The sequence below is a fragment of the Trichechus manatus genome, unplaced genomic scaffold, assembly GCF_000243295.1.
Source record: "Trichechus manatus latirostris isolate Lorelei unplaced genomic scaffold, TriManLat1.0 scaffold00040, whole genome shotgun sequence".
NCBI lineage: Eukaryota > Metazoa > Chordata > Mammalia > Sirenia > Trichechidae > Trichechus > Trichechus manatus.
In genome coordinates this window covers 6,952,815-6,975,296 of record NW_004443976.1, presented here as the reverse complement: position 1 = coordinate 6,975,296, position 22,482 = coordinate 6,952,815, and the positions used below count along the sequence as shown (strand labels likewise).

General features: G+C 41.9%; 1 protein-coding gene across 1 annotated transcript in view; it reads right to left on the bottom strand.

Annotated features, from left to right (window-relative positions):
• Positions 1-6,907: 6,907 nt before the first annotated feature.
• Positions 6,908-22,482, bottom strand: part of LOC101349953 (zinc finger protein 18-like) — a 30,103-nt gene continuing 14,528 nt past the window's right edge. Inside the window, exons 6-8 of the mRNA XM_023730987.1 lie at positions 14,134-14,218; positions 13,372-13,479; positions 6,908-8,533 (exon numbers count right to left, since the gene is read on the bottom strand). Coding sequence (XP_023586755.1) covers positions 7,761-8,533; positions 13,372-13,479; positions 14,134-14,218 — 966 coding nt within the window. The 3' untranslated portion in view covers positions 6,908-7,760. The remainder of the gene's footprint in view (positions 8,534-13,371; positions 13,480-14,133; positions 14,219-22,482) is intronic.

Below are 22,482 nucleotides of genomic sequence, written 5' to 3'. Positions count from 1 at the left end.
ACCCTCTGTTGTGATCCTGGTCAGAGCAGTCAGTGGTGGTAGCCGGGCACCATCTAGTTGTACTGGACTCAGTCTGGTGGAGGCCATGGTAGTTGTGGTCCTTTGGACTGATCTTTTCCTTGTATCTTGTTTTCTTAATTCTCCCTTGCTGCCGAAGGGGTGAGACCATTGGAGTATCTTAGATGGCTGCTCACAGGCTTTTAAGACCTCGGACGCTACTCACCAAGGTAGAATGTAGAACATTTTCTTTGTAAACTGTGTTATGCCAGTTGAGCTAGATGTTCACTGAGACCATGGTCCCCACAGCTGTAGGGCTAATGTTTTGATTTTTACACATTCTTTTTTGATGAGTTATGTTTATTGCTGCAAATTGACCTCTGAGCACTGCCTCTGCTGTGTTCCAAAGGTTTTGGTATGATGTATTTTCATTCTCATTTGATTCTAGGAATTTTTTGATTCCCTCTTTAATTTCTTCTACTACTCAGTTATTTTTAAGCAAGGTGTTATTCAGTTTCCATGTATTTGATATTTTTCTTGTTCTTCCTGTTATTGATTTCTCCTTTATGGTGGTGTGCTCAGAGAGAATGCTTTGGATTTTATTGGATTTTATGGAGGGTTGCTTTGTGGCCTAAAATGTGATCTATGTGTTGGAAAAGAATGTATACTTTGCTGCTGTTGGTTGGAGAGTTTATATATATGTCTGTGAGGTCAAGTTGGTTGATTTTGGCCTTTAGATCTTCTGTATCTTTGTTGAGTTTCTTTCTAGATGTTCTGTCCTTTACTGAGAGAGGTGTGTGGAAGTCTCCTACTATTATTGTGGAACTGTCTATTTCTCTTTACAGTGCTTTTTTTATTTTGGAGCCCTGTTGTTGGGTACATATATATTTACTAGAGATATGCCTTCTTGGTGGAATGTCTCTTTAACCATTATATAATGTCCTTCCTTGTCATTTATGGTGGATTTTGCCTTAAAGTCTATTTTATCTGAGATTAATATTGCCAGTCTTGCACTTTTTAGGTTACTGTTTGCTTACTTTTTCCATCCTTTGATTTTTAATATATTTATGCCTTTGTGTGTAAGGTGTGTCTCTTGTAGCTGGCGTACTGTGTCATTTTTTTTTTTAATCAATTCTGCCACTCTCTGTTTCTTTATGGATACACTTAAGCCATTTACATTGCGTGATTATCGATAGGTATGAGTCTGTAGCAGTTATATTGTGCTCTGTGTTTGATGCTGCCATTTTCTTTGTTCCTCTTAATTTCCTGTGCTAAGTTCCTTTTGTTTGTGAGTTTTCTTTTATTATGAATTTGTGTTTGTTGTGTCTGTTTTTTTTATTTTGAAGACTAGGTTTGTTAACTTTCTTTGTGTTTACCATGAAACTGACCCTTATCTTCCTAGTTTGAAAAAGTGTTAATACTTGCTAACACCTTGACTTCCTCTCCATTTGAAAGTGCTATACCTACACAGTTTATTCCCCCTTTTATTGTTTTGATGTTGTCATTTACAGATTGACATCTTTGTTTCCCTGGTTTAAGTCTTTCAGCTTTATTACTGAGAGTTCTTTACCTAGGTTGGTATCTGACTGACACTGTCCTGTGTCCTAGATGTAAGGTGTTGTCTGATGTTGTTGGTTTTCTAATTGACGGGCCCCCTTTAATATGTCTTATAAGCCTGGTTTGGTTTTTACGAATTCCCTTAATTTCTGTTTATCTGGAAATGTCCTAATTGCACCCCCGTATTTGAGAATTTTGCAGTATATATTATTCTTGGTTGGCAGTTTCTTTTTTTCAAGGTTTTATATATGTCTTTCCATTGCCTTCTTGCCTGCATAGTTTCTGTCAAATAATCAGAGATTAGTCTCATTGTTGCTCCCTTGGATTTTTCGATTTACTCAAGATGCTCTCAGGATTCTTTGTCTTTGGTTTTGGCAAGCGTGATTATGATACATCTTGGTGACTTTCAGGGTCTGTCCTATATAGGGTTGAGTTTCTTGGTTGGTCAGCTTTTCATCTTTTTGTCAGCAAATCTTTAACAGTCTTCCCTGTGTTTACCATTTTCTCCTCCTGTTCTGGAACTCCGATCATGAGCAAATTTTTACTCCTGATCATGTCCCACATAATTCTTAAAATTTTCTTCATTCTTTTCTCTGATTTTTCCTCAAAGTGGCATCCATGGATTTGTCTTCAATGTCACTGATTCTGTCTTCCCACTGTTTCAAATTTGCTCCTAAAGCAACTACTGAGTTGTCCGTTTCTGAAATTTTGTTATCTCTTGGATTTCTAGTTGCTGTTTTTGTATGATTTCTAATGATTTATTTTGACGTTTGTTCTTGCTTTATTTTTCTGAATTCTTCTATTGATTTGTGTTTTCCTTGATTTGGGCTATTTTTTACTTGGCTTTGTCTGTATTTTCCTTCATCTCTTTCCTAATCTCTTGAAGAGCACTAAATATTAGTCTTTTGAATTTTGTATCATATAGTTCCACTGCCTTTTCTTCTAGCAGGCTATCTGATTATTTTGGTCACTTGGAGCCATCTCCTGCTTTTTTATATGCTTTGATGTTGTCCTCTGTCTCTGAGACATTAAGGTATCATTTTATTTATTGTACGTTCATTTGTTTCATCCTGCTATTTTGTTTTGTTTTGATATGCCAGGGCAAGTGGGCGAGGCGTGCTTTGCTGCTTGCTCATCTGTAGGCAGCATGGAGGGGGTTGACAGCAAGAAGGGGAAGGTGGTGTATGGGGTAAGTAGGTGGGAGAAAGAAAAGGAAGGAATAAAGAAAATAATAATTAAAATAAAAAATGGTGGTGCAGTGGTGGATGGCAAGTGGGGGTGGACTGGACCTAAGGGCCAGTGAAGAGTGAGGAGAGGTGACGCACAGAGCTAGGTGGGAGACAGAAAGAAACAAAAGAAAAAAATGGCAGCGTGGCAGAAGCCAATGGGTGAGGGCAGGTCAGACCCAGGGCAGCAGTGGGCCAGCAGCTATCTAGCCACAGAGACACGGCAAGGGATAGCAAGAAGGGGAGTGGGTGGTGTACAGGGCTAGGTGGGAGGGAGAAAGAAGAGGGGAAAAAAGCTGCAGGGTGGGAGGGGGTAGAGTGGTGGAGTGATTCATATTGTGGACACTGGTAGTGGGGGCTGCCGGAATGGGGGGGGGTTTGCTTCTACTCACCAGAAGGGTGAGGAGTCGGAAAGCATGTTTCTCTGGTTACCAGGTGCTCTGTCTCTTCTTGGGAACTCCATGAAGTTGCCTTCCCACACTCCCTGTCTGGGTTCATCGCTGGCCGCACTGTGCCTTATTAGTTGACAGGAGACCTCCACTCCATATCTCTCCTCGTTCTGTTTTCCATCAGTTTCTTCTTCCATTTGGTGTTTAATATAGTTCTTAATCCCTTCATTTGATGCTTAGGGTTCTAGGATTGATGTCTGTGCCTGTTTTCCTTAGTTTATCGGGTCTTTGCTGCAGAGGAACAGCATGGCGCGTCTGTCTAGGGTGTTGTCATGGTTTGAAATATGTCCCCCAAAAAATGTGTGATTGTAACACCTTTACCCAGGTCACATCCCTGATCCAGTGTAAAGGGAGTTTCCCTGGGGTGTGGCCTGCACCACCTTTTCTCTCGAGAGAGAAAAGGGAAGCAAGCAGAGAGTTGGGGACCTCATACCATCAAGAAAGCAGCGCCGGAAGCAAAGCGCGTCCTTTGGACCGGGGTCCCTGCACCGAGAAGCTCCTAGTCCGGGGGAACATTGACGAGAAGGCTGACAGAGAGAGAAAGCCTTCCCCTGGAGCTGATGCCCTGAATTTGGGCTTTTAGCCTACTTTATTGTGAATAAATTTCTCTTTGTGAAAGCCATCCACTTCTGGTATTTCTGTTGTAGCAGCACTAGAAAACTAAGGCCAAATCTGAGAGCGGGGTACTGCTCTAACAGGTACCTAAAATGTGGAAGTGATTTTAAAGCTGTGAATGGATAGACGTGCAGCAGTGACAGAGAACCTGCAGCAGCGAATGGCAGTGGCAGAGAACCAACAGCAACAAGGAGACCAGTGCAAGATGGTGCTGGAGCCGACCCACGGAGCGAGAGAGCTGAATGCCTGTGCACAGAGGCTTCCTGGCAGAGTGGGGTGCCTCCGGGCACTTATCGGTGGAGCTAGGCTTGCCGACCCACGGAGCGAGAGAGCTGAGTGCCTGTGTGCACGAGGCTTTCTGGCGGAGTGGGGTGCCTCTGGGCACTTACCAATGGAGCTACAGAGCTTTGGAACACTTGCCCCAGCAGGGCAGATGCGGGCATGAGGCCTGAGGGCCAAGAGGCACCAGGAAACAGAAGCAGAAGCTGAAGAGACAAGGGACACAAGAAGGCAAGCTGCTTCAGTTCTCAAAAGGTATGGCCATGACCTCGGGTTTCAAAGGGTGGAACAATGGCCTCTGGTGCTTCTCAGGGGGGAGTCGCCACTCAAATGGACTGGGAGAATGATGTGCCTAAAGCCAAGGGAACAGAGTTGCGGTCCCAATGGTCTGGAAGGCGGAGCTGAAGTCCAGGGCTGAGGGGCCTCCACTCAAAATCTGGACAGTGTGGCCAATACCTAGAGTCTGGAGGGCAGGGCCATTGTGTAAATTGTCTCAGAGAAGATAAGATTACTTTCAAAGTCTTGAGGGCTAACGTAATGTGTTCTGCTGACTTGCTTGGTGCCTGTTATCCCTTCTTTCCCTCCAGTTTCTCCCATTTGTAATGGAAATGTCTAGCTTGTGCTTGTTCTGCCATTGTACCTTTGGAAGCAGATTAATTTGTACTCTAGATATCACAGATGAAGAGGAGTTTTTGGATTTTGGACTTGGAGTTAAGACTTTTGCTATGATATGATGGGGGGAATGTTTTCCATGTTGCAAGGATGTGATTTTTGGGGGGCCAAAGTGTGGAATGTCATGGTTTGAATTATGTCCCCCAAAAAATGTATCAATTTGGCCAGGCCATGATTCCCAGAATTGTGTGGTTGGCCTCCATTACCTTTACCCAGGTCACTTCCCTGAGCCAATGTAAAGGGAGTTTCCCTGGGGTGTGGCCTGCACCACCTTTTCTCTCTCAAGAGAGAAAAGGAAGGGGAGGCAGAGAGTTGGGGACCTCATACCATCAAGAAAGCAGTGCCAGGAGCAGAGCGCGTCCTTTGGGCCAAGGTCCCTGTGCCGAGAAGCTCCCAGTCTGGGGAAACGTTGATGAAAAGGCCGAGAGAGAAAGCCTTCCCCTGGAGCGGATGCCCTGAATTTGGACTTTTTGCCTACTTTACTGTGAAGAAATAAATTTCTCTTTGTGAAAGCCATCCACTTGTGGTATTTCTGTTGTAGCAGCACTAGATGACTAAGACAGGTGTCATGTTGGCTCTGCTCCTTCCTCTAAAGCTTTTTAACTTAACGTTTCCTAAATTTTCTTCTGTGGAACAAACTTTCACTTGAAGCCCAAAGGGATCCACCATTTTAATGAGCTATAAAAGAGCTCAACGGGGAAGCCTGTTTAGTAAGAAATACCTGGGAGGTCCCAGTATTCCTTCTAGTATTATTATGCCCTCATGTCCCCAGGTCCCAGTATTCCTTCTAGTATTATTATGCCCTCATGTCCCCATAGAGACTTATTTTTTAATCAAATACTATTTAAAGCAGTGGTTCTCAAACTTGAGCACGTACAAGAGTCCCCAGAAGAGGTTGTTTAAGATTTCTGGGCCCCATCTCTCAGAATTTCTGATTCACTAAGTCTCTGGCTCAGTTAAGTCTAACAAGCAGCAGATGTCACTGGTCCAGGGATCACACTTTGAAAAACCGTGATTTAAAGCATCAAATCCTACCATCCTACAAATCTTTGCTATGCAGAATACAGAATCCAATGCCAACTCCTCCATGTTTTTTCTGCTTTCAGCCTGGGGGTTCCTATACCCCCTTACGTGGGGCATTCTCCCTCATCTTCACGGTATAAGGGAGTTAACAGATTCCTCCTGGTTATGTATTGAATTGTGTTCCCCAAAAATGTGTGTCAACTTGGCTAAGCCATGATTCCCAGTATTGTGTGGTTGTCCTACATCTTGTGATCTGATACAAATTTCCTGGGTTGTAAATCCTAATCTCTGCCGAAGGTTAATGAGGCAAGATTAGGTTATGTTAAAGAGGACTAGGGTGGGACACAACAACAGCCTTACTCAGGTTACAGCCCTGATCAGATTGTAAGAGGAATTTTCCTGGAGTGTAGCCTGCATTATCTTTTATCTTACAAGAGCTAAAAGGAGAGAGAAGTGAGCAGAGAAATAGGGACCTTATGCCACCAAGAAAGAAATGCCAGGGGCAGAGCATGTTTTTTGGACCCAGGGTCCCTGCACTGAGAAGCTCCTAGACTACGGGACGATTGAAGACAAGGACCTTCCCCAAGAACCAACACAGAAAGCCTTCCCTGGGAGTTGGCACCCTGAATTCAGACTTCCAGCCAGTGAGAGAATAAATTTCTGTTTCTTAAAGTCATCCACTTGTGGCATTTCTGTTACAGCACTACCAGATAACTAAGACACTCCAGAAATTCAGGAACTCTAACCTGCAGTTTGCCCCTCCTCTCTCATTAACCAGTAACTCACTTCCTATTGTTTGTCAAATTCTTGCAGTTTCCTGCGTATAAATTAATCTGTTTTCAGGCAGATAGCTCTGTCTTCCTCATTAGCATCTTCCTTCCAGATCCTCACCCAGAACAGTACAATATGGCCATGCACAAAGAGGACAAAATGAAAGGGAGGTGGAAGTCTCACTATACACGAGCAAGAGGACAGTTTTCAGCATTCATCTATGGAAGAATAGGTCATTTGTACAGGTTAGATATATCTGTACATAAACCTCTAGGCACTATATAAGATAAATCCCATTGATATCTTCCTACCACCTTCAGACAAAATGAAGCAATAAAGATAATTTTAAAGCACAGAGCACTTTAGCAAAAATGATCATCTAAGCGGGATGTCAGGACAAATTGGTGCAGTTTGAGGGGCACCAGCAAGTGGGCACGAAAGACAGACTGACCTGAGACAACACAGTGCCTAGCACTGGCCAAGCTCTCACAACCTGGCCTTTAGGTTAGCACTGTCATATTACCGTTCTGCTCTATTCTAAACTTGACAGGCCTGTATGGGCTCAACTAGGAGCTCAACGACCATTTGGGATCTCCCATGAGAAAATGCATGTTGAGTGATAGTCAACACACAGTGAACATTTCAGACACAAATGAGATGGAGTGACTCTACTAAGTTTATTTAAAACAAGGGCACTTCATTTTTCACTCGTATGTCAAAGAACACACAAGAATGCTCTAGTCCTCTATATCTGCTTGCCCTTCTATATCAGGAAGACATGTTCTGGAATCCCAGCTCTAAAGGGCTGATCCAAAGTTCTTCCCATGAAGAACAGCTGCTCTGTTAAACTCTTCCCAGATGATACCTCTAAAGCTCATCTCCAAATGATACTTTTTTTCCCAAGGGGTCCAAAAGAAGACTCTGAACAAGGTGATGAGCTGAAAGATGAAGACAATTCTTTCTTCTGATGCAGAAGCAAGAAATTAAGCTGGCATGAAATCCAGTCCAGGAGCCCAAACTACCCTACAAGTTCAAAACCATCTACAGGTTCTCCCTTCTCCAATCCATGAAAATAGACTAGGAATACAAGAGATGTAATTCCTGCAGATGATTCCAAAAGCTAAGTATTTTTAATTGGACTGAGAGATACAAATGGGATAAAAGAGTCTTGCTATTGAAAGGGCTTCTTCCCCAAGTGGGATTTTCGATGTTTATCGAGGCTCGAGCTCCAACTGAATCTTTTCCCACATCGGGAGCATTTATAAGGTTTCTCTCCCGTGTGGACCCTCTGATGTCTATTAAAGTCTGACTTCTGAATGAAACTTTTCTCACAGCTGGAACATTTATATGGTTTCTCTCCTGTGTGGATTTTCTCGTGATGGCGCAATCCAGACACGTCACTGAAGCCTTTCCCACAGTGACTGCATTTACAAGGCTTCTCTCCTGTGTGGATTCTCTGATGCTTCACAAAGTCTGAACTCCGCAGAAAGGCTTTTTTGCAGGTGTGGCACTGAAAATACTTCTCTCCAGTGTGAGTTCTCTGGTGAAACACAAGCTGAGAATTCCTGTAAAAGGTTTTCCCACACTCTGTGCAGGTAGGGAGCTTCTGGGTCATGGGAGGTCTCAGCTGACCTTTCTGGGGGGCCTCTGGCTTCTCCTTGAGCCACAGCACAGACAGGTCTCCTGGGTGAGGATTTAGCACATGCTGGCCTGGCTGTTTCCCAGAACTCCTTTCTTGAGGAGAGTGCTGCTCCCCTCTCCCCTCTACCTGAAGGTTTCCCTGCGCCACTTCTCCAAAGTGTCTTGGCTCATCCCCAGTGAAGAAGCCACTTACGGGAGCCTGAGAAGGGGCCTCTCCTGAGATGTCACAGGAGACATTTGGAGGTTCCTGGTCCCTATAATGTTCCAAGTTCACTTTCTCTTTGTCATTCTCCTGCCTATCTCCTGAAAGAAAAAAAAAGAAAGAAGATCTGAAACAGTTCAGTAAATTTTATGTCCATTTTCTAACTTATATGCCAAAGAAAGGTGCATCATAAGACATGGATTCTTTCTACCAAGAAGGCATCAGTGAGCAAGGAAAAAAAAACAGATCCAGCCTGAAGGCCTGACACTACATTTTGCATGCCCTGTGTTCAAGGATAAGTGGTTCTATATCAAGCTTTGTATCATTACACAATAAATTATGCCATTTATCAATTTTACATTAATTCTCCTATTCACAAGTAATCCAACAACTCATGAAATACAGCCATCTGTCATTTTACAATGGTTTTACTGCAGTGAGGCTATAGTGCACAAGTTAATCCCTCAGTCTGTGCTTCAATTCAGCATCCACATGTCCTTTATTAACTCCGAAAAATAGTTAAAAGTTTTTCTCATTATAACTCAGTTTTTGGCTAACATCACTACACAATGACGCATACTTTAGATTTTTATGTTGGTGGTAGAACTCATTTTCATATGTTTGTATATTTTTTTTATTCCTGTAACCTAAAGAAGCAATTTACCTTTTTCTTTCATGTATCAGTTGTCTTTCAAGGCCAAAATTACTTGCCCCAGAGCTACACCTGAACTTGCTAATCTACAAATTCCTCTCAAATGGCAAAGGCACTTTCTCTTGCCTTAAAAAAGTCTTTATAAACATTATTTTTAAGGGCTGAATAATGGGTCCATCACAGAAATGTACTACACATAAGCTGCTTAAGGATTCTCCAACTGTAGAAAATTATTTATTGTGTTTTTGCTATTATAAATAATGCTGTAATAAGCAACTTTTCTTCATAAGTTTTGTCCATATTTGTGACCAATACATTAAGAAAGGCTCCTCCAAGCGGAATCAGTGTTATCAACATACATGAATGTTAAAGCTCTTGGTACCAGTTACCATTAGCCATCGAGTCTCCCCAACTCATGATGCTCCATGTTTGTCAGAGTAAAGCTGTGCTCCATAGGGTTTTCAATGGCTGATTTTTTCAGAATTAGATATCTGGGCCTTTCTTCTGAGGCACCTCTGGGTGGACTCGAACCTCTAACCTTTCAGTTAACAGCCAAGTGTGTTTACAGTTCCCACCACCCAAGGGCTAAAGCTCTTGATACCTACTACCAAATGATTTCCAGAGCAACTGTGCCATCTCCTGACATAAGTGTTCAATACTTAAGTATTGAATGTTTTTAAATATTTGCCATTTGGGTAGGTAAAAATGTTTTTCCATTGTATTAAATTTTAATTCCTTAGTTATTAAAGGATGAAACTATTGTTCACATTTATGAGTTACATTTCACACTCCAAGACTGCTGCTATTTTTCACTGGGGAAGTCATTTTTTATCAACTTACATTAACTCTTTATATATTAAAAAAAAATCATTATATTCATGGAAAATGTTTTTCATCAATTTGTTTACACTAACTTTGAGATTATTTTTATATGCACGGAAGTTGAGTTTTTTCTATTTAAATATAGTCAAGTCTATTAATCTTTTCCTGTATTTCTTCTGTTGCTTTTAAAAATATTTAAATTTTATATATTAAATTTTCCCCATGCAGACATCAGTTAAATATATACTCATTTTCTTTTTTTAATTTTATTTTTGTATTTTATTTCTTTTGAATTTGTTTTCATCTTATTTTGGTATGTTGTTCCTGCTGTTGTTGGGTACCATCGACTCAATTCCAACTCATAGCAAGTGTGACAGACTACAACTGTCCCATAGGGTTTTCCTGGATGTAATCTTTACCATAGCAGATCACCAGGTCTTTCTCCCACAGAGCCAATGGGTGGGTTCAAACCACCAACTTCTCGGTTAGCAGCTGAGTGCTTAACCGTAGCACCACCAGGGCTCATGATTTTGGTATATGATATACATAAAATCTCAACAGATTTGTTTTCCCACAATGCTCATTCAACACTGACTCATCCCTACTGATACGTCTTCCTTCCTCCTTCATCATATGTAAAGTTCTTATACAGCCCAGCTTCTCTTCCTAGGCTCCTTTTTCTGTTCCATTGATCTGTGCATAAATTTTTACATCAGTATCACATTATTTTAATGATCTGACCTTTATATTACATCCATCAACAACCAGCTGCTGCTGAATCAATTCCGGCTCACGGTGACCCCATGTGTGTCAGAGCAGAACTGTGCTCCATAGGGTTTTCAATGGCTGATTTTCAGAAGTAGATCACCAGGCCTTTCTTCTAAGCATCCCTGGTTGGACTCAAATCTCCAACCTTTCAGTTAGCAGCCAAACACTTAACCGTTTGCACCACCCAGGGACTTGGTAATACAACAGACTCTTTGTATTTCCAGATCTAACATTCATGAACTTTCTCTAATCAAAACTTTTCTTAAAACTATTCTTGCCTATTGAATTCTTGCAGATAAACTTAAGGTTATCATTTTCTCAAATACTAAAAAAATAAACCATTCATGGTGATTTTGATTAGCAGTCTGAGCCTATGGCTTTTGAGGCTCACTCTCCTGCTGGCCTGCTCTAACTATGAGCTCTTCATCTATATGGTCAATCAAAACAGCACATGCGCTCTCTCCTGTGATTTCGGCCCTTGGTCCTAGTCCAGACCTGGCATACTGGCTAATTATTGTATCTCTGAGACAGGTCCTTGTCCATTTTGTTCTTGCTGCTTCTACATTCATCTAGGATCTTGTTCCAGCAACCTGGATTCCTGCACCAACCTCCCACAGGGTGCCTTTCCTCCAAGCATTTCCTTTCCAGTCCATCCTGTCTATGCTACCAGATTAGTCTTCCTAAACCTTTAAGTACTTTTTTTGCTTAAGAACCTACAATGACTTTTCTTTGCCTATCCAGGCAGGCCGACCTTCTAGACTTTCTACAGTCTGGGTCAAGGTAGGATCTAATGGGGCCAGGTCAGCAGGTGAGAAGAGGCGGAAAAAAGCAGAATGAGTGGTGATATAGTCATCTGTATATAACAGATAAAAATCCCACTGCAGTGATCTCTAAAGCAGTACTTTCAAAACTTTCTGACTGCTAACACAGTAAGACACATGTACACCAATGTTCAATGCAGCACTGTTTACAATGGCCAAAAGGTGGAAACAATCAAAATGTCCATCAACAGATAAATGGATAAACTAAATGTGGTACATACGCACAATAGAATATTGCTCAGTCATAAAGAAAAATGAAGTCCTGATACGTGGACCTTGAAAACATTATGCTGAGTGAAATAAGTCAATTGCAAAAGGAAAAATGTTGTATGATCTCACTCTTATGAAATATTTAGGGCAGGCAAATGTATAGAGACCAAAGTTTATTAGTGGTTACCGGGGACAAGAGGAAGAGGCAAAGAGGTAGTAAAAGCAGTGAGTTTCTGTTTATGGTGATGGAAAATTCAGCAACAGATATCGGTGATAGCTGCACAACAGGACTAATGTAATAATGTCACTAAATTGTACACTTGAAAAACATTAAATTGGCAAATGTTATGTTAATATATTTTTACAAGAACAAAAATATATGTTTACTTGGAAATATAGTATTCAGACACTCACATTTATTTTAAACAGAAAATTCCTGAAACACTGCCTACTACTTATCCCTACTATATTTGAGGCGTTCTCGTATTTTCTATTGTCTCTTTTCATTTTTGAAAAATACTGGCTGCAACCCAGTAAAATGATTCAACTCACTAATGGATCATAAAAAACAGTTTGAAAAATACTGCTCCAAAGGAATCCTTGTGAAATAGTATAATGATAAACATAACTGCTAAAAATTAAAATCATGTCTCAGGTGATGTTTGGTCCTCTGGTATATCAGCAAAGGAAAATACACAATTAGATCCCACTGCGGAGAAAGAGCGGCTTATTGTACAATTTTCCATCTTTGTTCTTTTCTTTTTCCACAGTACTAGCATTTACTGCACATGTAAAATGTGTATGTGTATATGTGGAAGTGTGTGACATATGTCTATACCAATGCCAGCTGCCACTGAGTCAGCTCCGATTCATGGAGACTCTGAGTGTCAGAGTAGAACTGGGCTCCCGAGGGTTTTCAATGGCTGATTTTTTCTGAAGTAGATCACCAGGTCTTTCTTCCATGGTGCCTCTGGATGGACTCAAACAGCCAACCTTTTGGTTAGAAGCCAATACATATGATAGACAGTTAGGCTGTACATAACTGTAATGTTTTAGAAAAAGCACAGAAGGCAAAGGGTGACTGATACTTCACAATGGAACAAGTTCAGGTTTCTTCTCACCCAGTCTTAAAATGCATGATCCATATGAAGTATTTGTTGTTGCTACTGTTTAATGAAAGTTAGGTGCGTAGAGAGTAGATGAAGTATTTTTTCTAGTGGTTTGTTTTATTTTGTGGAGGGTGAGATGGTTACTATTCATTATAACCAGAATAAGAGAAAACTAGTTACACTCTTCTTGCCAGTAAGGGTAATGATGGCTATTACATAATCTTTTTTTTTTTAATGGAATTCTACCCATATTTGTATTGGTCTCAATCTGTACTAGTCTTAATTCTCACTAAGAGAAAGCTATCACGACAGTTTTACAGACAACACTGAAGAGAGCAGATCTGATGTGTCCTCATTCTTCCATCGTTAAATGTACGTGTCAACAGCCCTACAACCAGAGACGAGAAGACCCAGCCTCAGTATTCCAACTGAACTGACCCAACAATGCCTAGTTATGACCAAAGTAATAGAAACCAAAGGCCTACTACCTCCACCACCTCACCTAACTTAGCCAGGAGAGGTCAGAAATGGCTCAGGACCAATGGAAGATCACTCACCTGTGCAGGTGGGCATTGGGATGTTCTCCCCGGCATCAAGGTGAAGTCTTGCCAGCTCCTGTCCATGCTCTGCTGAATTAGCCAGGTCAGATTTGGGGCTGGAAATGTCTGGCACAGACAGAGATAAGTGTGTGTGCCCGGGTGAGTGGGGAGGACCGTGAGCCCTTGCTGTGTCTTTCCAAAGAGCATCTTAACCAAAGGCGAAGACCGCTTTGGGAATCTCATCTTAGAAGGATACGTGGGACTTGTCATAGACTAGTACTTACAAGATCACCGAGAAATATGTTGAAAACGAGAAAAAGGAGTCTGAGCAGGTGGACAGAAGGGCCTACAGACCACCTGGGAGGCTGGAACAAGGGTCGTGACAGGGCTGCAACCACATTTGGAGGAGGCATGGTGGTTTAGTGGAAAGAGCATGGACTCAAAGCCAGCGACGCCGAGTTCCATCCTGACTCAGCACTTTCGAGGGATGTAACAGGGAGCCAGTGACTCGATCTGACACTCACTGGCATCGTCTTTAAATTGGGACTACCGTCGCCCATTTCAGAGGGCTGCTGTGGAGATTGTGTATGTAATGTACCACTAGAGCCCCAGGCATCCAGTGCAAGGAAGTTCTGACTACAGCTCTGCCAGCTCCCACTCACCCCAGTTCCCAACTGTGTCACTAATGATTTCCTTACCCCGAGAACTTCAGGGTGAATGGTTATCTCTGAAAAAACACAGACACTGACTAGGAGCTTCGCAGTCCTTCCATGCCCTCACCTCCTGAGACCATTTTCCCATAGGCCTCCAGCATGAGATCCCAGTAGTATTCCTTTTGAGTAGAATCCAGATGCCTCCACTGCTCCTGGAAAAAATACAATGTCGTGACCATGAACATGGCTCCAAAGGAAGAGGTTTGAACCCTGCCTTCCCTGCCTATAGTAAAACTGAGAAGGAAGGAATGTGCCTTGGAATCCTGGGCATCAGAAGATTTGAAAAATCATGGAAAGAGGGATTCAAGCGAAGAAGAGGCCAAGAGGGAAACTACGGTCCCTACTTCAGTATTTCTTACCCTGATTATAAAATGTTTAGGTTTTAAGGTATGCGTGTGTTTTAAGTTGTGCCATGTGTTTTAAGTTGGGAATGTGTGTGTTTTAAGTTGCATGTATTTAAGGGTAATCCTTCCTGTTCAATGGAGAACATACCAGAAGGCAGGAGCCTTCACTCTTTCTTTTTTAACCCTCTCATGTACTTATTGCAGGAGCCTGATATTCCAATATTTAACTGAACTCAGGAAATTCAAGGGGGGAAAGAAAGAAATGAAAAAGGAATTTGTTGAAAAGCAAGCTCAACTCAGCAAACAGGAAGGAAGAATCAATAACAAAGCCAACTGAGTTGTGAGCCTCACGATGAAACAAAGACCGACAGAGTCAGGGAAAGAGCTGCACACCCTGAAGTCCCCAAGAATTCTGGTCTGCCATTCAGTCAGTGGGTGCACTCTCGGGAACAAGGTGTCCCTCAGTAATCCCCTAAAGGAAACTTCTTTTCCTGTGGAACCAGAGACTCAAAACAGGAAATACCAAAGGGCTAGAGTCTACTTTCATGAATCCAAATTTCAGTCTCCCCACCAAGAAGCCAGTTCTTTAGATATTCACCTTGTCTAGCAGAGTGATGAGCAGCCCATTCTTTGGAGCCAGACATACTGTGTCCCAAGTCCCAGCTTTGCCACCTTCTAGCTGTGTGACCCTGAGCAAGTTACTTAACTTTTCTGAGCCTTACCCTCACCTAATAATAATCCCCAGCTAAAAAAAAAAAAAAACAGATTTAATAGAAATAATCCCAAGTGTCACCAGTTTTATAGCATACTGTACTTTTCATTCACAGCATTCATCACAGTTTATTATATATCTATGTATAGACACACACACAATTATTTAATATTTGCCTCCACGGCCATGTAAGCACCATGACAAAAGGACTCTGTCATTCTCTCCACTGTACTTCCCCAGTACCCAAGACCCTACCTAGGACAAGTAGGCACTCATTTTATGCCATGTAGGTGGCAGAAAGCACTTAGCAAATATGTCCTCAGTGGAAGCTGCATACTATTATTACTACTATAATATGCAGTCTACGGGGTGATCAGTCCCCCGGACTCACCCCAGGGGTTACAGAGAGAATTCAGGGATTCTGTACACTTCCAGGAAACAGAGGTGACCAGTGGACAGCCATGCATTATTGTCCCTGCCAGGCATGACCAGAGGCATTATGAAGTCACCTTCCTTTCACACACTATGCACACTCAGGGAAGCCATTCTCAGTCCTACATCAAGTCGTCCACCTACAACATCAAAGGACACTGGAGAATGGATAAAGGACAAATGGAGATACCAAAATATCTTTAATTAGCAGATAGTAAGCACAAGAAAAGGAAGGAGGGGGCTGGATTTTTTAATGTGGAAAGGACAGGAAGTGAAAAAATTACCTCAATATATTTAACCATTAACTATATAAAAAAACCCAAACTCACTGCCATTAAATTAATTCCGACTCATGGTGACCGCATGTGTTAGAGTAGAACTGGATTTCCTTGGCCATCATGTATACAGAAGCCGAATACCAGGCCATTCTTCTGTGGCACCGCTGGATGGGCATGAACCACCAACCTTTAGGTTAGCAGCCGATCGCAAACCACTTGTACCACACATTTCTAATGTAAATTTTAATATAAAATATATGAATTGGTAGCAGTGTATTTTGTTAATCTTCCATGCCTGAAGCTACCTGAATAACCCTTTGAAAATAACTGGCCAGAGTAAACGGCGCAGATAGGAATGCTCCATTGTCACAATCAGAATACACAGACCCTCGCTTCAGCCTGGTGGAGGGCAGGGTGGGAATTCAAGCACAGAAACACTGATTAGCACCTGCCTCCCTGGGCACAGGGCCTATTCCATGGGTACCAGACTGTCCCCACCAACAATAGGTGAGAACAAGGCAAAAAACGATAGAGCCCCCCAAAGCCCCAAAGACCTCAGTCAGCGCATTTGAAAACCAGAAAAGTCGCCTCACGGGTCTCTCAACAGTGTACCTCCAGCTTAAAGCCACAAACATACTCAGACATCTGCCAAGAAGCTGGGAAGGCTGGAATAAGATCCCCTATATTAAGGGTTGCTACGAGTCAGCATTGACTTAACGCCAAGGGGTTTGGGTTTTTTTAGGTTTTACGTACAGGGGAGACACCAACTGCAGCCATCTTGTCATTTTCCATTTTTATAAGAGGAAAAAAAACTTAACTTCCTATTCTGGAAAGACAGAAGTGTGGGACTGAATGGGGAAGAAAACTTCCTTTTAATATGGAAATACCGCCATCTTGCGGGTTTAGGAGGTATTACCACAACCGTCACAGTTATTTGTACTGTGTTCCTTTCCCTTAAGTTTGAAAACAGAGGAATGAGAGTAAACAAGTCCAGCTTGTGAGAGTCCAACTCAGTCACAGGTTCTGATGACGAAGTACCACGTGCAGTGATATGACTGCACTATTCTGGCATTAGTCATTCGAGAGAGCGATTACCCTTTAAAATTCCCTTCACTTAAAGGGATTCCATTAAATATCAAGGTCCTTCTAATGCAAAAAAATATTGCTAGCTTGGAGTAGGGATACTGGGATTGGATAAGGATGATTTTTATTGGATTGAGCTGAGTGGCTGTTACTCAGCTATCAGCTAAATGTAGGGATTAAATAGTTGCCAATAATGAATCAGGGCTGCTAGTGGAATATTGTGAATCTCTTGAATTAACACAAAGTCAGAACAGGTAACGGTTGATATGTCCACTGTACTACTTAAAATATGCTAATACATCATATATATCTTTCATGGGTTACTCTGTACTTACTACAGAATCAATAATAATCCTCCGAGTCTGGTTAAAACATTTCACAGAATATCCAAACCCTTTTCACCACGCAACATCCAGCTTAATAATTTGGTTTCTAGGTACCCTGAAAGCATTACCTTTCACCTATTGGCCTCTCTATCTTCAGCTTCTGTCTGAAGTACCTGATGAGATAATTCCCAAAGAAGAGTCCCTCAAAGGTTTGAACAATGTCTTGGTTAAAGTGTGTTGTTGTTAGCTGGCATTGAATACACTCCAACTCAAGACAAGCTTGTGTACAACAGAACAAAACATTGCCTGGCCCTGCATTATCCTCACAATCATCAGCATATTCAGGTCCATGCTGCTGACTGTCTGGCTGTTTTGCCAATCTATTTCACTGAGGGTATCCCATACTCTCATTGCCCTCTACTTCACCAAACATGAAGTCCTCCTCTAGTAACTGATGACGTGTCCAAAGCAAGTCACTCAGAAAACATTCTGTTGTGAACCGTAAGGTTTTCTTTGACTAATTTTCAGAAGCAGATCACCATGCCTTTCTTCCTAATCTGTCTTGGTCTGGAAGCTTTGCTGAAACCTGTCAACCATGAGTGACCCTGCTGGTATTTGAAATACTGGCGTTATAGCCTCCAGCATCACATCATCACACAAGCTACCACAATACAACAAACTGACAGACAGGTGGTGGTAAGATGTATAGGTTCCTGGAAAACTTTCGTTTTTTCAAATGCAACTTTTCAGAACCATCAACTACATAATCAAGATACACCTGTCCCAGGGAGTTCAGTTTCCAGCCAAGACAAAATAACAGGGTTTGGATTTATATTCCTGACTGCAACAGCCTTAAAATGGGAGCAAAACATAGAAAACAATGGTTTTCAGACACTGCAGCACAAAAAGTGATCTCTGAAACTGGAGAAACAAATAAGGTGAGCCCTACAACTGCCCCATCTGACTGCCTGGAGATAAGTGTCCACACAGCAGCTCAGGGAGAGGGAACCCCCCAAGGAGCCCAGCAGCCTCCCTACATTGGGCAGGAGTTGAGAGTCTGAGGAGACCAAGGTAGCTAGATTAGCGGGGCAGAAGACCAGACAGGGGAGAGCTGCACAGAGAGACAGCTCAGGAAATTCTGCCCGTTAAGTATTCAGCTGAAACCCGAGCAGTGCAAGTGTGTGAGGAAACTACTTGAGCCTGGAAAGAACCACCTAGAAGAAGCAGAGGGAACAATCCCAGAGCTCACAGAAGGCTGGAAATAGTTCACACTGCCACCAGCCAGAGTGGAAAACTCTGTACATCAAGGGGTATCAGGTAGAGTACTCAGAAGGGCATTGCCTCAGTAATAGGGAGAAATAAGCCCTAGACTAAATGATTCTCTGATGCCATATAACAAACTGTGTCCAGGTTAACTTAACCGCATCCCAGGGCAAAGCTCAAGAATACTGATATGAATACAAAACTACCCAGTACCCAACAAGGTAAAATTCACAAATGTCTGACATCCAATCAGAGATTAAAGGGCATACAAAGAAGCAAGGAAAACACAGTTTATAATGAGGAGATTAATCAATCAACCAAAACTGACACAGGTGACAGAATTAGTACACAAGGATAATCATACAGATATTATAACCATGTTCCATACGCTTAAGAAACTGGAGAAGAGATTGAACGTGTTAAGCAGAAACACGAAAGGTATAATAAAGCCTCATTTCAAACTTCCAGAGAAGAAAAATATAATGTATAAAATGAAAATTACAGTAGATGGGATTATCAGCAGTTTTGACACTACAGAAGGAAAGGTGAGTGAACTTGAAGACATAAAAAGAGAAAACTATCCAAAAACAGAACAGACCATCAGCAAGCTGTGGATAATTTCAAGCTATCTAACATATGTACACGTTATACGTATTCCACATGTATTATTCTTGGAGTTCCCAAAGGAGAGGAGAGAGAAGGAAGAAGGAAAAATAAGCCATTGAAGAAAAAATAGCCAAACATTTGTAGAAATGATAAACCCACAGATCCAAGGTCAATGAACCCCAACCAGGAGACTCCTGTACATGAAGAAAATGACATCAAGGCACATCAGAATCAAAATGGTTAAAGCCGGAAAAAATATTAAAAGCAAGGAAAAATAATACGTTATTTGTAGACCAAAGATAAAACTACCTATGGCGAGGAGGTGGCGCGAAGATGGCGGAGTAGTCAGGACGCTTCCGGTGGACCCTCTTACAACAAAGATCCGAAAAAACAAGTGAATCGATTATATATGACAATCTGGGAGCCCTGACCATCAAAGGTAAAGCTGAGGAACCACACTGAGCGGCAGGGGGAGGGAGAAATGGTTCAGAAGCAGTGAGGAGCTGCCAGATGTGACCTGGCAAGAGCCTGACCCCTTCAGAGGCCTGATCAGCTCATGGGTGACAAGTGAGGTAGGCAAGCAGCCATGCTTGGGAGGCATTTTCCACACCAGGAGAGACTCAGCAGCAGACAGTCTACTTGGCCACCCAGAACCAGTGAGAAGCAGCTTGATCGGCAAAAGACAAGCACCTGAGTCCGGCCTACCACAGGAATCAAAAACACCCCCTTAGGGAAAAATCTCTCTCCCATTTACCTCCACGCATCCTGCTCTGCACTGGGACCCAGACCAGCTTCAGAAACTAAGCCAAGTCCCTTGGACCAGAAGTACGATCCGTCACAAGCCCCGAGCCATTCTCTAGGCCCTGCAGAGTGAACAAATAAATAAATGGGGAAAACCAAACTTCCGGCTCCCCTAAACCAGGAACTCAGGGTAGGCAAAGCTCCTTTGCCTAGGCACAGGCATAACGGATTCATGGACTTTGAGTGCCTTTTCCCCTGCATAGACTTGTGTGGGCCCATTTCAACAGCATAGCCCTCATTACCGCAGTACAAGGTATACACCTAAAGTCTAACTTCAACTGTTTCAGCTATGAAGTGGCAGGTTGGTGACATTTGACACTGCTCTGCCCATTAAGCATGGTCTTCACCTACCCACATCAGGGGCCGGAGGACTGGTGGCTCCACCCACGACACCTAGCCACCTGTGACAAGGACCCAAGAATAAGTGGTATCCCCCCACCCCTAGTCCTTACAGCCAACAGCATTAGATGCTCACAGTTCAGCTGCAAACCCACCCACCTATGTGCTCTAGGGAACAGGGACATACCTTCCTCCTCTACACTCGGGGACGGCCGTCAGCCCCCTGCCTTGCTCACAGTGTGTCCCCCTGCTACAGCCAGATGCCTGTGCCTACACTAATCACCCATGCCTGTCTAGGACTGTAGGTGAGAGCATGCACCACACACTTGGTGTCTATCTACCTGGGCACCTGAGCTGAATCCATACAGGAGGAGTGGGCGGACTCCTGAGCTCACACACCTAGTAACAGATCTAAGCACCTGGTGACAGGACATTAGAGCTTTAAAGCTGCCAATAATCAAATTTGCTCATAGGAGCAGCCTATTTTGGCATATCAAAACAAAACTAAAAGCTAGGACATAGTAAGCAAACATAAAATAAATAAATATAATAACTTATTCATGGCTCGGAGACAACAGTCAATATTAAATCACATAAAGAGGCAGTCCATGATGGCTTCAGCAAGCTCCCAAAATAAACAATCTAGAAATCTTCCAGAGGAGGAAAATATGTTGGAATTACCAGAGGTAGAATACAAAAGATTAACATACAGAAGTCTTCAAGATATTAGGAAGGAAATTAAGCAAAACACACAACACGAAATAGAGGAAATTAAAAAGATTACAGAAAAGCATAATGACAAATTTAACAGGCTGCAAGTATCCAGAGAGACAGCAATCAGAAATAAAACTTCAGAATTAGACAACTCAATAGAAAGTCATAGGAGCAGAACTGAGGCGAAGAAAGTAAGAATTATTTGAGGAAAAATGAGACAAAAGAATTCTAAAAAATGAAGAAACCCTAAGAATTATGTGGGACTCCATCAAGAGGAATAACCTACAAGTGACTGGAGTACCAGAACGGGGGGCGAGGGGGATAACAGAAAATACAGAGAGGAGAATTGTAGATTTGTTGACAGAAACTTCCCTGATATCATGAAAGATGAGAAGATATCTATCCAAGATGCTCATCGAACTCCACATAAGGTAGATCCCAAAAGAAAGTCACAAAGACATATTATAATCAAACTTGCCAAAACCAAAGATAAAGAATTTTAAGAGCGGCTAGGGATAAACAAAAAGTCATCTACAAAGGAGAGTCAATAAGAATAAGCTCAGACTACTCAGCAGAAACCATGCAAGCAAGAAGGCAATGGGATGACATATATAAAGCCTTGAAGGAAAAAAACTGCCAACCAAAAATTATATATCCAGCAAAACTGTCTCTCAAATATGATGGCAAAATTAGGGCATTTCCAGATAAACAGAGGTTTAGGGAATTTGCAAAAATCGAACCAAAATTACAAGAAACACTAAACGGAGTCTGCCAGTTAGAAAATCAATAACATCAGATAACAACCCAAGACTAGAACACAGGACAGAGCAACCAGGTATCAACCAAGATACGGAAATTACAAAAATAAATCAATGCTGAAACACTGAAAATAGGGAAACAGATGTCAATATGTAAAAGATGACAACATTAAAACAAAAAAGAGGGACTTAAAAAATGTAGACACAGATTTTTCATATGAAGAGGAAGTCAAGGAGATATAAAGAAATAAAAGACTGGTATAAACATAGAAAAATAGGGGTAAATATTAAAATAACCACAAAGGAACCTAACACTCCTGCAAGTCAAAATAAACAATGAGAAAAATATAAAGACTCAGCAAACACAAAATCAAAAACAATGAAAAAGATGAAAAGAAAATACATAAAGAAAACGACTCAGCACAGAAAATTAAGTAGAACAAAGAAAGTGTGAACAACACACAAAAAAAGACATCAAAATGACAGCACTGAACTCATACCTATCAATGGTTACACTGAATGTAAATGGACTAAATGCACCAATAATGAGACAGAGAGCAGCAGATCTGATAAAAAAAAAAAAAATGATCCGTCTATATGCTCCCTACAAGAGACACACGTTAGACTTAAAGACACGAACAAACTAAAACTCAAAGCGTGGAAAAAAATATAGTAAGCAAACAACACTTAAAAAAGAGCAGGAGTGGCAATATTAATCTCTGACAAAATAGACTTTAAAGTAAAATCCACCACAAAGGAT